General features: G+C 32.1%; 1 protein-coding gene and 1 long non-coding RNA gene across 2 annotated transcripts; both read left to right on the plus strand.

Moving 5' to 3' along the window:
* Positions 1-10,189: 10,189 nt before the first annotated feature.
* On the plus strand, positions 10,190-15,608 carry LOC143566020 (uncharacterized). The gene is made up of 4 exons (XR_013141166.1): positions 10,190-10,425; positions 11,502-11,555; positions 14,703-14,776; positions 14,871-15,608. It is a non-coding gene; the product is annotated as an uncharacterized LOC143566020 (long non-coding RNA).
* A 1,255-nt stretch (positions 15,609-16,863) lies between these two features.
* Positions 16,864-17,359, plus strand: LOC143566015 (uncharacterized). Its single transcript, XM_077052808.1, has 2 exons — positions 16,864-17,065; positions 17,172-17,359. Exons 1-2 carry the CDS (start codon positions 16,864-16,866, stop codon positions 17,357-17,359), a joined length of 390 nt encoding a protein of 129 aa, XP_076908923.1.
* Positions 17,360-19,481: the final 2,122 nt, after the last annotated feature.

Consider the following 19,481-nt stretch of genomic DNA (forward strand, 5'->3'; position numbering starts at 1 on the left):
CTCTTGTTTAATACTTTATTATTAACATGTTGTATGTAAGACTTAAGTATTATCATTTCTAAATTTATTTTAATAAGTTCTATAGTATTGGGTATGTGATAACCATCCTCGGTCTTATTCCGAGTCAAGGACCGAACCAACACCGAACTAAACCGGGTTCATTCGCTTAAGACACACTAGTTGTGTGTTGGGCCACCGAATCTCGTATTTTTCTCTAAAACTATATTATAAACTAATTTTAATTATTTTCTCAAAGCACTTGGCATGTTGGATCCAACCTGGTCGTATAACAAGTTTGGACCAACAAAGCCAAACACCCGCTTAACGGACGTTGAGGTTCTTCTTGATAGAACTTCACACTTAGTTAAGTTTCTTTTGATTATTGTGTTATCTCATAACACTTATCACTTTGGAACCTCGGCTTCGGGCTTGACCAATTATCAAGACTCAAACCGACAAATCCGAACACTTGTAAAATCTCGTCTTGGCATCTATTTAACAAAGGGTTTTGCAATATCATAATCATACCCAAATATTTACTTAACAAAGGTAAAGTAAAATTAATGAATAAAATACCGAGACTCGATTTCGAGTAAACTTACTTTTAAAAAAACATTACTTTAATTTCTTATGTATTTTCACTTTAACCCTTAAAATTTAATTATTTATCTTACTTGTTATGTTATTTTACTTTAAAGCTTTTAAGATCCATTAACTAACTTAAGACCCTTTTTAATCTAGGTCTTGCTCGTTGAACTTACATTTCCTTTTATTCGCAACTAATCCTTCAAGTTACTTATTTCACGTGATTACATTTCATCCCCCGTTTTCCCTTTTCATACTTTGGGGGTAACATGCATACCAATTCAAAACAAGAATGATTTAAGATACTCGACCCTCAAACCACAAACTCTATAATGTATGATACTTAGAATACTTGCTCTATTGTGTGTTATATGTTACATATGCTTTACGTACACGAGTGTTTATTTTGTTGTTTTTGAGCATGATCATACGATCTCATAACTATTTTAGCCTTGTGCTAGTAGAACAGGGCCTCATTATCCGAATTTGTGGGTTATTACCAATCGGAAATTGAATCATGTACTGGGGGAATTGAGGATCTGGGTTTGCTAATTGCTACCGTTTGAAGATCTAGGTTACATTTATTCTTGAATCGTTTGTTTGAGTTCTCTGTGTCATCTATTATATGAGATCATAATTCTAATTCAACTGTTCCCATTTAGAATTAATCCCAGGTATGATTATTTGATTTTTGTATGATTCTTGATTATTCATTACTCTCTTGATTTAATTCATGATTAGTGCTTCTAATTGATATTTACCAATTTCATTTAATTCCAATTTCATCATTCTAATTCAACTGTTCCCATTTAGGTGTATGTTTCACAATTTAATTAAACATGGAAATTATGTTTCATTATAATTTACATCGTCTTTATGCAAGCTCTTTGTTTTTAACGGAGCTAATTTGCATATAGATTGACGGATTGATGCCATTTTTCAGTATAAGTATGTGTAATATTATTATCTCGACGTTAATTTCGTGCTATTTTTGAGTGATTTAGGTTCTGATTTGTTTATTCTATCAATTGATTACGAAAGTAGTTAACATTCTTGAATTATAAAAAATTTCGATAATCAATTGAGTAATATACAAGCAGCTTAGTGTAAACGAGCCAAGATGAGCATGGGCTCAACTAAGCTCGAGCTAGGTTCGTTTTGAACTTGTTTTTTAAAGCTCGATCTCTGTTCGTTAGTAACGGTGTTTTTTTTATTGAAAACCAAAACCAAATTAATAGACATTTAAAACCTAACAATAACGAACCATTACTAACAGTGTGGTTCCATCATATCCCAGATTCACTTCATTTACAGTATTCCGGCTGTTTGCAGGCTTTCTTGATGGTAATCTGGTTCAACATTTTTTACATTTCATTTGGCCCCAAAACAGCTATTGCAACCACCTGGAATATAACAGATTTTGACGCAGTCGGCGATGGGATCACAGACGACACCGCGGTACGTGAATCATGTCTATAATCATATTGAATATTCAATAGACCAATTTCTTTTTTCTAATCATATTCGTAATATACAGGCTTTTGCTCGGGCATGGGAGCATTTCTGTGCAGATATTTCAATACAATGGAGTCCACAACTGATTATACCAAGAGACGAAGTTTTTAATACATTGTGTGCAATTCAAGGGTCCGTGCAGTTCTTCTACCATTCTTATTACGGTACACTGACTCAAATCAACGATTATTATTTGTGATTTTGTGTTTTCAAGTGTTTAATTATGTGGAGTAAAGTCATTTAACTTTGTTATGATTTACGATAATTTAATTATGTTTTTGGTGGGTAGCTTTGGGCGACATTGTTGCACCAACGAGTCTAGATGGATGGAAAGGCTGTGAAACTGAAGGCCATTTGATTAGTTTTGTATCAGTTAGAGAACTCATCATCGATGGACCTGGCCATATGGATGGCCAGGGCGTGCGATCTGGTGGGGAGGAGGAGACATTAAGGTAATTAAAATTAACCATCAAGTTATTTTTTTCTTTACTTCAATCAATATTTTGGTTATTAATTAATATATTCGTTTTGATTACTTCTGCAGCCTGCAGGTACATCCTCAGAATTCCCATCAGTATGATCATCTTTTACTTTAAACCACATGTTAGCTATAAAACAAATCAAGACACTCTCATTTAATCGTTTTTTAATGGATTAACGTTTTTTCAGTTGGTACTCTTTCAAAGTTGTAACGGGCTACACCTGAGACGGCGTACGGGATATATAAATAGTCCAAACAGCTATATCAGCATTAGAGATTGTCAAGGTGCAGATATTGGAAATATTAATGTTCGAGATATATCGCTCTTATACTATTCGAATTACATCTAAGTTCGAGTATACCCATTGTGGATATACTTAGTGAAATTTTTATGTCGCTTTCATTTATTTAGAATAGCAGTATTGATGTTTACTTCAGTAAATACGCCCGGGTTAAATTACTTAAAATTTAAAACTGAAATAAATTAATTACTTAAATTTAAAACTGAAATATAGTAGGCTCATTCAGTCTCTCTAGCCTACTTGAGTTCGATAAATGAAGCTCGGGTCAGGCTCGGTTATTACATGAGCTTACTTTTTGGCTTGGGCTCAAGCTTGTTTAACCTTGGCTTGATTCGAGCTTTGTGTGATCCAATTTTAAGTACTTGCAATTAGGGGGTCAAGTGTCATTTATTGTTTTCTTGATGCTACCATACTTGTACGGTTCATATTATATAACTGCTTGTTCAACGGGTCAAATGGGTAATTTCTTTAATGTTGTTGGAAACTGGCCACAGTGGGGGGCTAAATATAAGATGCTAATTTGATATATGTTTGCCCATCTAAATGGGTCGAAGTGTCAAATGGGTAAATTTCTTAATTTTCACTGAAACAGTCAACGAGTCAAACGGGTGATTTCTTTAATTTTGTCGGAAACTGGTCAAAGTGGGGGGGTTAAATATAAGATGCTAATTTGATATATGTTTGCCCATCTAACTCGGGTAGTTAAACATGCTAAAAGGCCGTCTTTTCAATAAGAATGAATTTGTGTATGTGATAAGTTAACTGAAAAGAATTCACATTGTCTGTTTAGTTTCCACATCTTGATAATCTTTTTCTAGAAAATTATAACGATAAAAAAATACTAATAATAGCTGAGTTCAATCATTGTTCAAGGGTTCTGAACAAACCAAACCAAACCAAACCAACTGTGACCTTGTTTAGGTTTGATCGTTAAGCATTTATCGGTCATACAAACACTTCACGAACATGTAATTGAATGGATTTTCTTGTTCGTGTTTTTTTATTAACGAAATGAATTTGTTTGTGTTCGTTTGCTTATGTTTGTTAATTTCATAAACAAACACATTATCGAATGTTCATGTAAATATTGGAAAATCGTGTTAAATGAATGTTTCTTTGGTGTTTCATGTGAATGATTTTATAAAAGTCGAAGTTATTGGTAAATCATGTAAAATTAGCAAGGTTGTTGGAGATTGACAAGTATTCGAAAAATGCATCTTTAGGTTCTTGACGTAGGTACTGACTTTTGCAATTGCGAATATCAGAATATGTTAAAATTTTGTGATTTTTGTCTTGTATATCATACTCTTTCGTTTAATTAAATTATCAACATATTAAGTTAAAAAAATGAACACCCATTTGCAGTTGTATAACTTATTGTAGAAGAATTAAACTAAGAAAAAGGTAACCATTTTACTAAAATTACCACATACAACATTTGGTGAATTCTTGAAAAAACCTCAATTGTCTCGGTCTATGTTTGATTCCGGCCTAACTCACCTCTAATCTCAATTACAAAATATTGCAGGTGCGCTAAAGGCAAGTCATCATCGGAACAATCGGCAAAAGCGTTTTTTCCACATAAAAACCATTGTATACCGGCAAGATGTGAAGGGCTTAAATGTTATCGGTGACATTGATTGAATGCCCTATTTAATGTGATTGGATGTGTTACATTTAATGTGATACCTATAACATGTTTTTAGTTCATCGTTACATTTACACATTCACCTGTCAAAATGGCTACTTCCTATTGGAATACTTGAAAAAATATTTCTTTATTGACTTGAAAACAAGATCCCCACAAAAAACTTATGCATATTTGTACTACCATGTACGAAAAACAAGCGTATCTAGCATAGTTTGTTCGATGGTTTTTTTTTGTTGTGTAATCCTGTTTTTTATATCATTGTGTGTGTGTGGTGTTATTATTTTTTTTTGTTTACGCATGGAATCTTTTCTCGCTTAGTAAAGTTTTTGGGCTAAGTTGTAATTTTGCTATCGGAGTTGCCGGTACCGAAGTCATACATTATTAGTTTTTGAGACAAGTTATTAGTTATTTGCAAAGTTTTTAGCTCGTTGCAACCAGTGGCGGATCTATGAAATTTTTTCACAGGGGTCGGAATTTTTTTGTATCTGTCGGAAATTTTTTGTATCCGGTTCGACCATCGGGTTGGGTCGAATTGCGTCGGTCATATATATAGAAAAAAATAATAATCAAACAAAGCATTATATAACAAAAAAAGCACGAGAAACATTATTATAAATGCATAATTATTGAACAATATATCTAGCTTTGTTATATACGGGCTTTCATTTTATGAAATCTAACCAAAACATCATTTAGTTTGACATTTATAAGCAAGTTGTTTCTTAATGAAATTAATAAAATCATCGTTTAAACTCTCACCACCCATATGATTACGCAAATTAGACTTCACGTACTCTATCGTCGAAAACCAAATTTCAATGCATACGGTTGCAATGAGTAATAATGATATGAGAGGTAACTTCAATTAAAGAATAAACAATACACCAATGCAAAGGAAGTAAGTAAGCAAAACAATGTATAGCCGAAATATTTTTTTAGATTAAAACACTTGATCCATTAAATTTACCTGACATATTACTTCCGTCATCATACTCCTTTTTTTAATTAGCTTAAATTTAGATTAAGTTGGGACTTGGGAGTTTGAGACTTGTGCTTAAAAATTGAGCATAGATTAATGGAGCATTTGAGCTTAAACTTGTATTTAAATTGTTTCCTACTAAACTCAAATTTAGTTGGTATATTATTTATATACATTTATATAATTAAAGTTGTAAATATGTTAAAAAAATATTAGGGTCGGTCTCAAATTTCATAAGGTTGTTCTCGAAATCCCAATAGGGTTATTGTGCCGTCCTCGAAATCACACAGGGGTCGGGGTCAAAATTATACAGGAGTCGGTCGGAATTTTAACACATATATACTAGTAAAAAAAAATTTTCACAGGGGACGGGGGACACCCCACCTCAAAAGGTGGCTACGCCAATGGTTGCAACGCGCAAACTCTCACTACATTATACAAAGTAAAACATGTCTTTATGACAAGATGTAATTTTTAGTCATATACATTTTCCTTTTTAACGTATTACTAAAATTACATTTTTGGCCATTTCGAGATTTTGGATTTCTTTTCCTATACACAATTAGTTTACATATATAATGAAACCGTCAAATTCATACCGTCTAAATCATGTCAGTAACGATTGGAATTAACGTACTAGAGATATGCTCATGCGCTACACACTACTATGGTGATTTCTGGATGGTATAAAATGTTTAAAACAAAGAATGTGTTGACAGGTAATACACAACAAAATTGAAACTAACTTCAGTTTAGACACCCGTCGCAACGCGCGGGCTCTCTGCTAGTTTATTTATGAATTATATACCGCAATTGTTGCTTTTATTTATAGTTTCATATACGAGTTGTGGATTTTGCCTCATATTATATATACTCAAAACTATGAAATTGCTCACCAATATCCGTGTTGACAAATTATATTTTATGCGTTGTTATATGTTTGATTATTGGTTAATTGGAGTTTGAAAACGCCATTTTATATTTAGACCATTTAGGTTATTAGAAGAATGAACAATTTAAATTCTTACATTTGGTGTTATTTTGTATGAACGATGTTGTGTTACTTTTGATGATTAAATAAAGTGAATGAATTGTTTATTTATTGTCACTTTAATAGTATCTTGTGTTCTTAAATAATCCGTCGCACCCCGGCATGTTCTGCCGCCTTTGGTCGGGGTGTGACAAATGGTATTATGCCAAGTCACACATATATATATATATATATATATACACACACATATATATATATATATATATATATATATATATATATATATATATATACTTGCCTTCTCATTATCCGGATAACACATCATACCATTCGTTGAGTGTCCGGTATTATGCTAAGTCATATATATTTGCCTTCTCATTAACCGGATAAAACATGATCATACCATTCGTTGAGTGTCCGGTATTATGCTAAGTCATATATTTTTCCGTGAGTATGGAACTACACCTTCATCGGAGTTGGAAGGTTAAAAGAAAATAACACATCACTTTTTGTGGTATCTTCTTTCCACTTTTGTAGTTGTTAACCTGTACGCTTTTGTTACAAACCGGTCAACTTTTCATTGAGGAATTCTCCTTCCTAAGAAAAAAAAATTACTTATAGAGCCAACATGTCATCGCTACAGGTAGAAAATAATATATATATATATATATTAATATATAACTATAAAGGATTAAAAATAAATAAATAAATAACATATAGAGACGACATGTTGTCACTATAAGTGAAAATATATTTAAATTTTTATTATTTATTAATCTATTCTTAAAAAAACATGTAGCGACAACATGTTATTACTATAGAGTTTGGTTCGTTTGACTATGCCAAAAAGTTGATACCCGGTATGTAATATGGCAGCGCCATATCATTGCTACATACAGCAACGTCGTGTGTAGCCTCCATAGGCTAAATTCTTGTAGTGATGGTGGAATACGTGTACCACTTTGTTGTTTTACATGATACAATATGGTTTTGAGACAAATTCTTCATATTCTAACCATATAAATATTTTCAATATGTGTTAGACAATTTTTTTCATAAAAAATCCCAAGTAATATTGATAGCCACAACACATTATCCATCTACTGTTTGTAACAATCGGGAGACATATAGTTTTGTGTTTTAAAAGTATTAAAGGTGCAAATTTTGTGGTGTCGTCGTAGTTGTCATCCTGTTCGTATTATCATTACCATCGCTATATCTATATATCTATATCATCTATATTACATTATTAGACGGGTGCCCGCGCGATGCAGCGAGTGTTTGAACATGTTATTCACGTAACAAATTTAAGTGTCTATGGTTCGGTTAAAACATTGAAATCGTTTAAACCGGTCATTGGTTTGCCTTCTTTTTTCTTTTTCTTTTTTTACTTTCGGTTTGTTGGTCGGTTTCAAAATTTTCAAAACATAGTGAATGGTTGGTTCGCGGTTTATACTGGCAACTGGCCATATGAAACCAGACCAGACTGTAAATGTTGAATGCATTTTAATGTTTTTTATTATTAATCATTAGATATGTTTTGTAATATATATTAGATATAGTTAAAATTTAATTGAACATAATCTTTTTATTACAAAAAACTTAGCTATACAACTTTAAATTAACTTAATTGCAATATGATTCCTTTTGTAATCTTTGTTGTTAGTATTTCACGTCCTAGATCTTCCATTAATATTTACCATTTATGTGGTTAAAATTATCATTTTTTATTTATGATCATATCAAGTATCATATTATGTTGGTTTTTAGTTAAAATTGATGATACATTTAAATTATTAATTATTCAAAACTAAATTTATTATTAAAGTTTAAACTGTGAAACCAAACTGGAACCAGACCGTTAGTAACGATTCGGTTTCAACTTTCAATGGTTGAGTTTGGTTTTGGACGACAAAAAATCAGTATTAACGGTTGGACTCACAAGTTTAACTTAAAAACCATCAAAACCGACACTGAATACCCCTACGTAACATATTAATTTATTTAAAATGAAAAAAATTACAACAATATCATATCCAAATTAAAGAGAATAAAATGCTCGTTTTTATGGTGCAATTTTTTTATAAAAATATTAACGTATGAAAAGGCTATAGTCGTTTAAAAATCATGGGTGAGAAGTTAGTTTACAAGTTAAATTAAAAATATAATATGGTTAAAGATGAGAGACAAAGCTTGTAAGTTGAATGGATTGTGTTTAAAAGACATGTTTACCCTTACTAACACATGTACCTCATGCTTTAAGTGTTGTAAATTACTTAAAAATGGGTGTCTTAATTTGCCCTTGTTTGGTGTATTATATATAGTATATCTATATATCTATATCATCTATATTACATTATAATACATATATCACCTCCCACTTTCTCTCTCATAAGACGCTTGTATATTTAATGTTAAACCGAATGCTTTCTATTCCATTCATTGCTTTGTCATTACCACATTCGTTGCTTGAGTCTAATTTAACCATTGAATCTTTCATTTGAATGCAACAGATGAATACTTTACCCTTTCCATCTACCCGCTATTGAATCCCAGATCCGTTTCAATTGAAGCCTACTTTAAGACCTCATCTTCAATTCCCAAATCACATCTGCGGATTCTAGGGTTTGCCTAGTTCAGTTTCTTATACAAAATGTTTTCCTTCGATGTATAAACGCATCGACCGAACTTCTATTGTATCCCGCTGCAACGCGAGGGCACTCCCACCAGCTCCATTATAATTATAATTATAATGGGAGATAGGCGACCTTTGAGTATACACATAAGACGCCGGAAAATTTATTGCTCCGATAACCATTCATCCCACCGGCCGTCCTTTATTGCTCCGATAACCATTCATTGTTCGGACGTTCAATAATCATTATGTGCAGTCAATTATCAGTTTCTTGCCTACCTTCAATTGCAATAAATTATCATCAATTTTCTCTTAATCATCGGCCTTCAATTTATATCGTATTATAGAGGTTTGATCAATTGAAGGCCCTTCAATTCGCCTGAGCATCCCAACTGATTAATTACCGTCAATTCACTTCTTATATATAGATGCTATGAAGAACATAATCATCGCAAACCAAAATCGAGCAATGGCGGTGATGATAATAATTGCAGGTTATGACTCATAATCACTTAATTCTATTTCTGTTTAATTTTTTATTTTTAATTTGTAATTGATTTCATTCCAATTAGGGTTTCGATCATTCTATATGAATTGTGTATTTTGAAATTGTTGCCCGCTTAGGTTTTTATTTTTGGTTGTCATTTTTATTTCTGTTTACTGTAATTACCATTGTTATAACGTTATCACTAAATTATACAATTTTGGTAGAGTTGGGGAGCTTTGAGCCATGGGGTATGTTGGAATTGTTGGTCATATCTTAAACGTCAATTGGTTGTATATTTATTCCCTAAATTTAGTTATTTATTAGATATAATGTTGTTTTAATATACTCTCAATATATATGTATTTGCTACGTATGTGTTTGAGTTTAGTTGATTATCTGGTTCATGTTAAGGGGAGAACATATATACCAGTAAGAGTTAGAGTTATGATACTATACCCTAATTTGTATGTAATTTGAGTTTTAGATTTTGATCTACATTTAGGTTTAAGAATGCTAGGCTCAAGATGGTGGCAATGGCAATGGCAATGGCAATGCTAGCTTGATCTTGTTTAATAACTGTTTGGACCAGATTTTATTTTATTTTTAATTTTTTTTACTTTATTTAATCCAATACCTTTAGTTTAAAATTGTTTAACCTTTTTTTTAATCGATTTGCAGCTGCAGCAGCTAATGTTTGAATTAAATGAAATTTTGGCTCATGAAACCGTTGATGTGAGTGGCGTTTCTAAACAACAACGTTTTTGGGTGTGTCGTTGGTGGGACTAACATTGCATTTCTGGTAGGCACATCAAAATTTAAAATTTTATAATGTTTATATATGATTGTTACAAACTTGCGACTATTATGCTAAATTGTTAACATGTAAAATAATCATATAAATCTATGTTAATTTTATAATGTTTATCTCTGTCACGCAAGAATATTACCAAATGAAAGTTAAATTTTTCAGGTATATGGTTCGAGTAATCAGGTCGGCTATTAGTTAATATATTAAATAGGAAAATTGGATTTTAATAATCCCAACTTAATGCAGTTGGCCGATAATAATCCCAACTTTGAAAATAGCTGTCACTGGTCCCAACTTTCACACTATTTGTTTTCACTGGACCTCTGTTAAAAAAAACTTAACGAAGTTAAGTTTTTTTCAAATTTCAAACTGATATTTTAGGGCTTTTGATCGGAATGAGGATACGAGTCGATTTATGTAAAACTTACCTTCAAACGGTTGTCCAAACGACTAAAGGATGCCTCAATTCCGGTGTTTAAACTTTTATTTAACAAAAATCAAGTTGTTTGAAACGGCGTTTCGAGTTAAGTTTTACATAAATCGACTCGTATCCCCATTACGATCAAAAGCCCTAAAATATCAGTTTGAAATTTGAAAAAAACTTAACTTCGTTAAGTTTTTTTTAACGGAGGTCCAGTGAAAACAAATAGTGTGAAAGTTGGGACCAGTGACAACTATTTTCAAAGTTGGGATTATTATCGGCCAACTGCATTAAGTTGGGATTATTAAAATCCAATTTTCCTATTAAATATAATTACAAACATATTCTTAATAAAATGATGCAAGTTTTCTTATCAATGCACCTTGGAAGGATGCTTACACTTGAGCATACTTTAGGCGACTTTGGAATTCAACCTGCTTACCTAAAATACTTTTAAGCTGAACCTAGTTTGACATGTTTATCAGTAAATTATTAATCATAATGAGCCTGTTTTCACATAATTGGATTCCCTTAACATTTTTCATATTACATAGATTTTGTTACTGCCTTGATGTATTATAAGATATATGGTATGAGTCATATGACTACTACTCTTTTTCTAGCATTTTTTTTCACAATTTTATAGTAGTTTATAAGTTTTGAGCATGTTGAGGCTGGAAGACTTTTGACTTTGTACCAGGTATGCATTTATAGACTGATGGTTTTCTGGTTATATAGACCATATTGTTTTTGTTCTCTACTAATGATGACCTGAGTCCCGACATGTGGCACTTGCTAATGTTATCGGTAATACTTAGCTACTTTGAACTTTATGTTGTTGGTTTGCTAAACAATCAAAACAATATAAATATACACATCAAATTTTAAATAAATGGGTCACAGCTATCATTTTAGCAAACGCGCAGAAATTGTCGATTTTAATTAACGGGACAAAACTGTCATTTTGGCAAAGGGGTCAAAACTCCCGATTTTAGCAAACACGTTAAAACTACTGATCTTACTTAAAAGATCAAATTTTGAAAACAATCATGTTGCTAATTAATGGGAATTTTATTTAACTTCATTAGCAATTGCAAATTTCTTTTATAATACCAAAACTACCATCACTTATTGCCTTAATGTTTTTTAACCCGTTTGACTTTTGGAAGATGTTTCACTCATACTGTAATTGAACTAAATTGCAATTTTTTAATTTCACATTTACTGTTTTTAGTTCACATTTACTGATTTTAGTAAACAAGTCGATGATACCCTTTTTAGTAAACGAGTCAGAAATATATATTGGTAAATAAACGGGCCAATATTATCATTTGCAGTGAACGGTTTACCATTTTGTAAAACGGTTTCAATTATCATTTTTGTAAACGGGCACAAGTTTCATCTAACTATATCAGCCAACGTTATATGGGGCGAATGAGTTAAAAACAATAGATTTGAAAACTACAAATGTAACAGTTTTAAACCATCTATCTAAACTTTCAAATAGCTACATTACATTTTAAAAAGTTAACTGGAAAAAATGGCGATTCATGACGAATGAAACGAATGCGTTGTTTGAATTTATATTATAGTAGTTGATAAAAAACTGATATTTATTAATGTAATAAGTTCAAAACTAATTAGTGTTTTAAAATATGGAAATCAAATTAGGATTATTTTATTATTATAGAAATGTATGTATACCTATATTTACATGCATCAATTATATTGTTGAATTTGGCCAAAAGGTCAAAAGTGTTGACTTTTACCAAAAAAAGTCAATGTTGGTCACGAAGTTAAAGTTGATCAAAATGTCAATCACACTCTAAAGGTCAACACTGCTAATAACATGCTTTCTCAAATGACCAAAACTAATAGTATAATTTTTCTCATACTAACAAATTTTGCCCCTTGTGTTCGAATCTCGTATTTTTGGTGGTGTTCAGCCTATAACACGTTCTCCAACATTTTTTGGTACATGTGGAACAAAAAATAATTACTGACATGACCCAAACTTAACGTGAAAAATCACAGGTTTTGGTTCGGCTAACATGGCCAATTTACAAAACGTCAAAATAGGTCAGATTTGGGTTGACCCATTTTAAAAACAGGTTAAGTTCGAGTTGACATCTATAAATATGGTTGAGCTGATGACCTTGAGTGGTTGTCATCAAGTACATTGCAAGTCCATTTGCTCATAGGTGTTCATGATTATTTGTTCATTTAAGTTCGTTTATGCTAATTTGCTTATTTAGTTATGTTCGTTGAAGCCCTTTTATATATCCGTTTAAAATTTTTAGGACCGTTTAATTAAATGAACAAGAAGTTTTGTTCATGTTCATTCATTTATTAAATAAAAGAACATGAACAAATTCATACCGAAAGATTTACATAACTCACGGTTTTTTTACAGGCCTAATCACATTAAGTGACATAAACCGAAGCAACTAATTTGGAATTCATGCAGAATCCTACCTGTTTGCCTTGTATTACACAAGAAAAGATAACATAACAAGGTCATGAGACTGGTCACTATGGTGCTTTAAAGTCCGAGGGGATAATCCCGCACATGTTTTATGAAGGTAGAAGTTACATGAAACACGCGTATAAAAAGCGAGCTATAGAACCTCCGACTGCAAGCTAAATATGTTGCGTTATCGAGTGAGGGCTTGCTCGTTTACAAATCGAACAGAGCCGATCGGCTCAAAATCGAACTGACCCAAAATAAAGAAACTATTTTCCAAGCATTTTTCGAGCGGTATCGAGCAAGTTTGCAAGCATTAGGCCTTGACTTGATAGATAATCGGAGCCAAAATTGATGCTAGAATTTATTGTTTTATTAAGAGGATTATGTTTTCTATATTTTAGGAGGAAACTACATCACATTTTGTGTTTATGGTTTTCGCCTTTATATATTATATTTCAGGTTAGTTAACGGGAATGTTACATCACAACAACTTTTATTTTTTATTTTTAAATGAAACGATTATATTGCCGTTGAAGCACATGGTTCCACCTCCATCCCATATAGCGACCAAAAAAATATTTTCTAGACGCCCCCTTGCAGCCCACTGCTTGCCGCCCCGGCACGGTGTTTGGGGCAGTAAAACCCCGCCAACTCAGCCCATGCAACCCATGTTGATGCCCTCAACGAAGAGCGTTATGACAATATTTATATGAATACGGATTGTATATTAATGTTGAGATTACACATATATTCCACTTGTAGGTAGGGACATTCACAAGCCGAGTCGAACTGAGTAAGGGCTTGCTCGTTTACAAATCGAACCGAGCCGATCGGCTCAAAATCAAACCGAGCCAAAATAAAGAAACCAATGTTCAAGCCTTCTTCAAATGGTATCGAGCAAGTTTGTAAGCATTACTTTTCCCTTTAAATTTTTTTAATAAGAATCAAGTTTGAAATTGAATATAATGTACATGAAAATATATTAGTGATTTTTAGAAAATGGGCCTAACAGTGTTGTTTTTTAATTTTCAAACTATCATGTGTTTCTTTATGTTCATTTATATTTGTTTATGAGGTTAACAAATGAACATGAATAAACTGGAACAAATTTACTATCTTAATGAACAAACACACACATGAAATTTCGTTCGGTTAGTGTTCGTGAACAAGTTCAAAGCTAAACAAACAAACAAGAACAAGGCCCGGTTCGTTTACAGCCTTAATCTTTTATAATTTTCAAATTCGACATATTAAATAATAATTCAAATTTTATATCAAGTAACCATATATAAAATGTTTGCATTGCTGATGTATTATCTTAACTGTAATATGGCAAATGGCTTAATTATAGCTTACAAATTTATATTGATGGATATGCAGACTGTTGTTCTTAAGGTTGGCATGTCATGAGGCAGCTGTGTGGGTCGTGAAGAAGGTTCTTGGCATAATGAAAGGTTGGTTAACTATTGGTTTATTCATTTTTGAAATTAATCAACATTTCTAACTTAAAATAGCTGATATAAGTTTATTTATTTATATATTCCATAGAGGTGGAAACTTTTGACAATGATCTGGAGCAACAAAAGGTGATTGTGAAGGGTAATGTGCAATAGGATGCAGTTCTGCAGACGGTTTTCGGGTAAACAAAACCGAGTTTTAGCCAACTAAAATTCCAATCTTGCATATCTTTTGTCTTGTATCCCTAAATTCCATCAACTATTTTACTCGCCTTTTCTATCTAAGTGGCAAGTTCAGGTTCAAGTTGAGCTTTGTTGCTTCATTACAAGTAATTTTGAATGATTTTTGGATAATTTATTATTCAACTATTTCAATCATCAAGAAAGTTTATTTTTCATTATTATTTTTGTTACAATGTTAAATTTTTTTTTGTCTGAATTTGATCATAACACTTCTTATTTGAGTCATGTATCTTCTTTGACTCAAATTTGTCTATAACGACTATAAATTTGGCTATAACAAACCGAACCCCAATGACCGAATCTCCGTCGCGTCTCTGCCGTCATGTGCTTTCTTTTTAAATTTATTACTTGGACACATACGTAAAATTTGCTTATATACATGCATTTATTTTTAAAAAAATATGCATCAGTTTCTCATATGTTTTTTTTTTCATATAACACTTTTAATTAGTTTTGCTATAAATAGGCTTTATGGTATTATAAACTAAACAATAATCAAGAACTTATAACTTATTCGGTTCTTGAATTGACCCAACAACAAATACGTCGTCGCTAACACCCTTACACGACCCCGTAGGGTTCCGCCGCAACGCGCGGGCACTCCCACTAGTATACGATAATACACTTGAACAAACTTAAGGATGAGTGTGTTTTGGCACACACAAGGGTTATGCAGCGCACATTGGAATTGAAGGCCTCTCTTAAAAATTTAAATACGCAACGTTAACATTTAGCGACTTACTTTTCTTTTGAACTAACAACAAATTGACTTATTAAACTTGTATTTACGCACTAAAAAGAGAATTTAAGCGCATTAAATTCCAAAAGAGAAATACACGTTTGACCCGCCCCCCATTTTGCCTATAAAATGTATAGTTCCATTGTGCTAAAATCACCCCATAGTGTGTGTATGTGAGCTGCTCCTGCTTCACATAGTGCTAGGCATACAGATGCTGCTATAGACATTTCTACTGAACGATAAGAAATGATGATGGCATAGTTGAAGCATCTATTGTAGCATCAGATGTCTTAACACCCTTTACATTTGCAGGTACTTCATCAGAATCATCTAATTAGATTTATCCAACGAAGTTCGGTTCTTGTTTTCCATCTATTATCTTAATATTCTATTCTACTTTTACCTAGCCATTCTCTGTAGCATTCCGATTTTAACGATTGTAATCTTATTTCATATCCTATATTAATATTAAGAGCCGATAAAATTTAGTAACATCTTAAAAGTTATTTTTAAATATCACCCATTAAAGTACGTAACACAAAATAATTTAGACTCAATTACTTTATTTCTGATCAATCCAAACGACTTTAGTACTAAAACTGTATTACTACGATTAATTAGTATAATATGTGTATATTACTGTAACTGGTATACATTTATATAAAAGATGCTAACGCATTATACTATTTGCAAAGAATATAAATGTACATTCGTGTTTTGCTTGATTAACCCTATAAGAACCCTAAACACTTGAGTAGATTCGAGTCATTTAATCAATATTACTATTTTACCAATTCATGAAGGGATAGTGACACAACTTATTGTCTGTTTGCTTTCCATACGCAATGGTGATGTTTAAATCCCTAACCATGCCAAACTAACACTCATGAGACGAATCCCCAATCGTATTTACCCGACAAATGTCTTCATCCAGCATGAAATCCTAGATCCCTTCAAATGTTGTCCCACTGATCATCACCAAACAACATATAAGCTAACAGTTCCAGACGAACAAGAAGAAATAATCACAGTTCTGGACCAGCTAACATGCAAACAACTAGAACAATAGATCTTTCATAGAAAGAAAGTGGATGAAGCTCCCATGATTCATAAACATGCATTTGAAGTGTTGGACAAAGCCCTAAAAGATGCTATGAAAAGTGATTTGGCCAACACTTCTGAATCATTGTTTGGAGGTAAGGTAGTTGTTCTTGGTGGTGATTTCAGACAGACTGTTGTTCAGAATGGAACACGAAACGAGTGTGTAAATGCCACAACTAGTTCTTCTTACATATGGTTAAAGTGTAAGGTTTTGAAACTAACTAAGAATATGAGGTTGACTGTTGGTTCTCAAATGACAAACACTTTAGATTAAGCAATTCGCTAATTGGTTGTTGGATATTGGTGAAGGTAATCTTGGTGATCCGAATGATGTTGAAGCAACTATATCAATTCCCGATGATCTTCTAATAAAACATTCCCTTGATCCTATGTCTGATTTAATAGACTTTGTTTATCCTTCTATGTTAGAAAGGTTTAACGATCTTACTTACTTTCAAGAACGGGCGTTGCTTGCTCCCTTAAATGAGGTGGTTTAAGAGATTAATGATCGTATGCTAGCATATTTTCCGGGTCAAGAAATGGAATACTTAAGTTCAGATAGTATCGACGAGGTTGAAAGTGTCTCAGAGGATTTTGATCCCACGTTGTACTCTCCTGATTTCCTTAATGGTATAAAGATGTCTGGAATGCCAAACCATCGTTTGTTACTTAAGGTGGAAATTCCTATTATGTTACTAAGGAATATTAATCAGAAAAAAGGTTTGTGTAATGGAACTCGACTACAAGTTGTTAGTTTGGGTAAACGCGTCATTGAAGCTAAGGTTGTTTATGGTACTAATATCGGTTTTCGTACTTTAATTAGCCGAATAAGTCTTACACCGTCTAATAAGAAACTTCCATTCAAGTCAAAGAGGAGACAATTTCCTATATCCGTTTGTTTTGAAATGACGATAAATAAAAGTAGGGGTGTGCACGGTTCGGCTCGGTTAATTTCGGTTAATAACCAGTTTCAAACTTGGGCTAAAATTTTGCTTAAAAATACATAAAATGTTTAAATACATGAAATGAATGCATAACTATATGAAATGAATGTATACATATGTGAAATTGAGATATTAGTATATGAAATGGAGATATAAATATATGAAAATGATAGTATTAAACTATTAATACATATAATACTTGAAGTAGAGGGAAAAAGGCTTGAAAATATTAAAAAATGAAGAGTTCAGTTCGGTTAAATTCGGTTTTCGGTTATATCGGTTCGGTATCGTCAGTTTTCGGTTCAGTTTCGGTTAACGATTCGGTTATTGCTCACACCCAAAATAAAAGTCAAGGACAATCGTTAGCGCGTGTTGGACTATATTTAAAAGATCCGGTTTTTACACATGGCCAGCTTTATGTTGCTTTGTCTAGAGTTAAGACTTGAGAACGTATTAAGATTGTTTTATTGGATAAAGAATCCAAGCTGATTAACGAAACAAAAAACGTTATGTATAAGGAAATACTTGAAAACCTTCTATGAGTTTTTTACAATACTATTTCGTGTATGTTTGTATGTTTTAATTACCTTTAACTTTTTTTAATAAAAGGATTGTATTATTTTATTTTGTCTAACTATAGGTATATGTTTGTGTATTAATTATCTATTATTAGTGTTTTTTTTATGTTTACTATATATCTTATATCTTTTACAAATTTAAATTTCAAAAATTTTATTTATAACCGAATATATTATACTACTTTATATTTATAGAAAAATATATTTGATATACATTATATAACTAATCAATTTACCAGATTTAAAAATAAATAAACAGAAATAGGGATATTGTTTGAAAACAGTCTGAAACAATTGGGCTAATAATGAGTTTTCTTGATTCAATAACCGCCATTACTAATTATGATTAAAATATATGGTTTGGAAGATGAACATACACACCATAACTTCTTTAATCAAATACAATTATTTTTTCATTGTCTTCCACCATGGCCACCATTGTTAACTGGAAATTTTCCACTGATTACAATAGATATGAGTTTGTTCTTAGCGATCTCTCGGTAATCCACAAGGATAACATCCAGTCTGTTATGTGTTTTAGTATTCTGAACAAGTACCAAATACACGGCGTCGAGAATCGAAAAGAAGTTCTAATCGATGAAGATAAGGCACTGATGAATGTTATACACGAAAATATTGAACACCATGATCAAGAAGTTCTTCCGGTTGTCAATGTGAGTGAGTGGTTTTTTTTATCCTTTCCATAATAATGTGGTTATAAAGTATGTGCATGGGCAACAGAAGACTGTTAAACCTAAATCAATATTGCAATCCAATGATCTTTATCTTTTAAGAGATTTGGATGAGTTGAAGCTTTCGAATGTGAGAAAAGAAAGGGCACATTTTGATTTGGAGATGGAGGTGTTGGAGCTCGTATCAATAACAGTAACAAAGAACAGATCTCAGATCTGTGTATATACGATTAATACGATTAAGGATCTAGCTCATAATTAACCTTGATTAAGTGTTATGTATATGTATATTATCAATATATTATCTGTATAATATTAGGTGAATCTTGAGAGAGAGTTTGGACAACAAATCGTTAATTAATCTCTCAAAAACTCTCTCTAAAAAAACGTGAACAGGAGTTCACT

Source organism: Bidens hawaiensis, unplaced genomic scaffold (genome assembly GCF_021521415.1).
Source record: "Bidens hawaiensis isolate Kalapana, Puna unplaced genomic scaffold, B.hawaiensis_p1.1 tig00022675_1, whole genome shotgun sequence".
Taxonomy (NCBI): Eukaryota; Viridiplantae; Streptophyta; class Magnoliopsida; order Asterales; family Asteraceae; genus Bidens; species Bidens hawaiensis.

Coding starts and splice junctions, on each gene's coding strand:
- LOC143566015 (XM_077052808.1), top strand. CDS start 16,864: ATGATTCATAAACATGCATTTGAAGTGTTGGACAAAGCCCTAAAAGAT. Junction 17,066..17,171: donor TTCTTACATATGGTTAAAGT/GTAAGGTTTTGA, acceptor ATATTGGTGAAG/GTAATCTTGGTGATCCGAAT.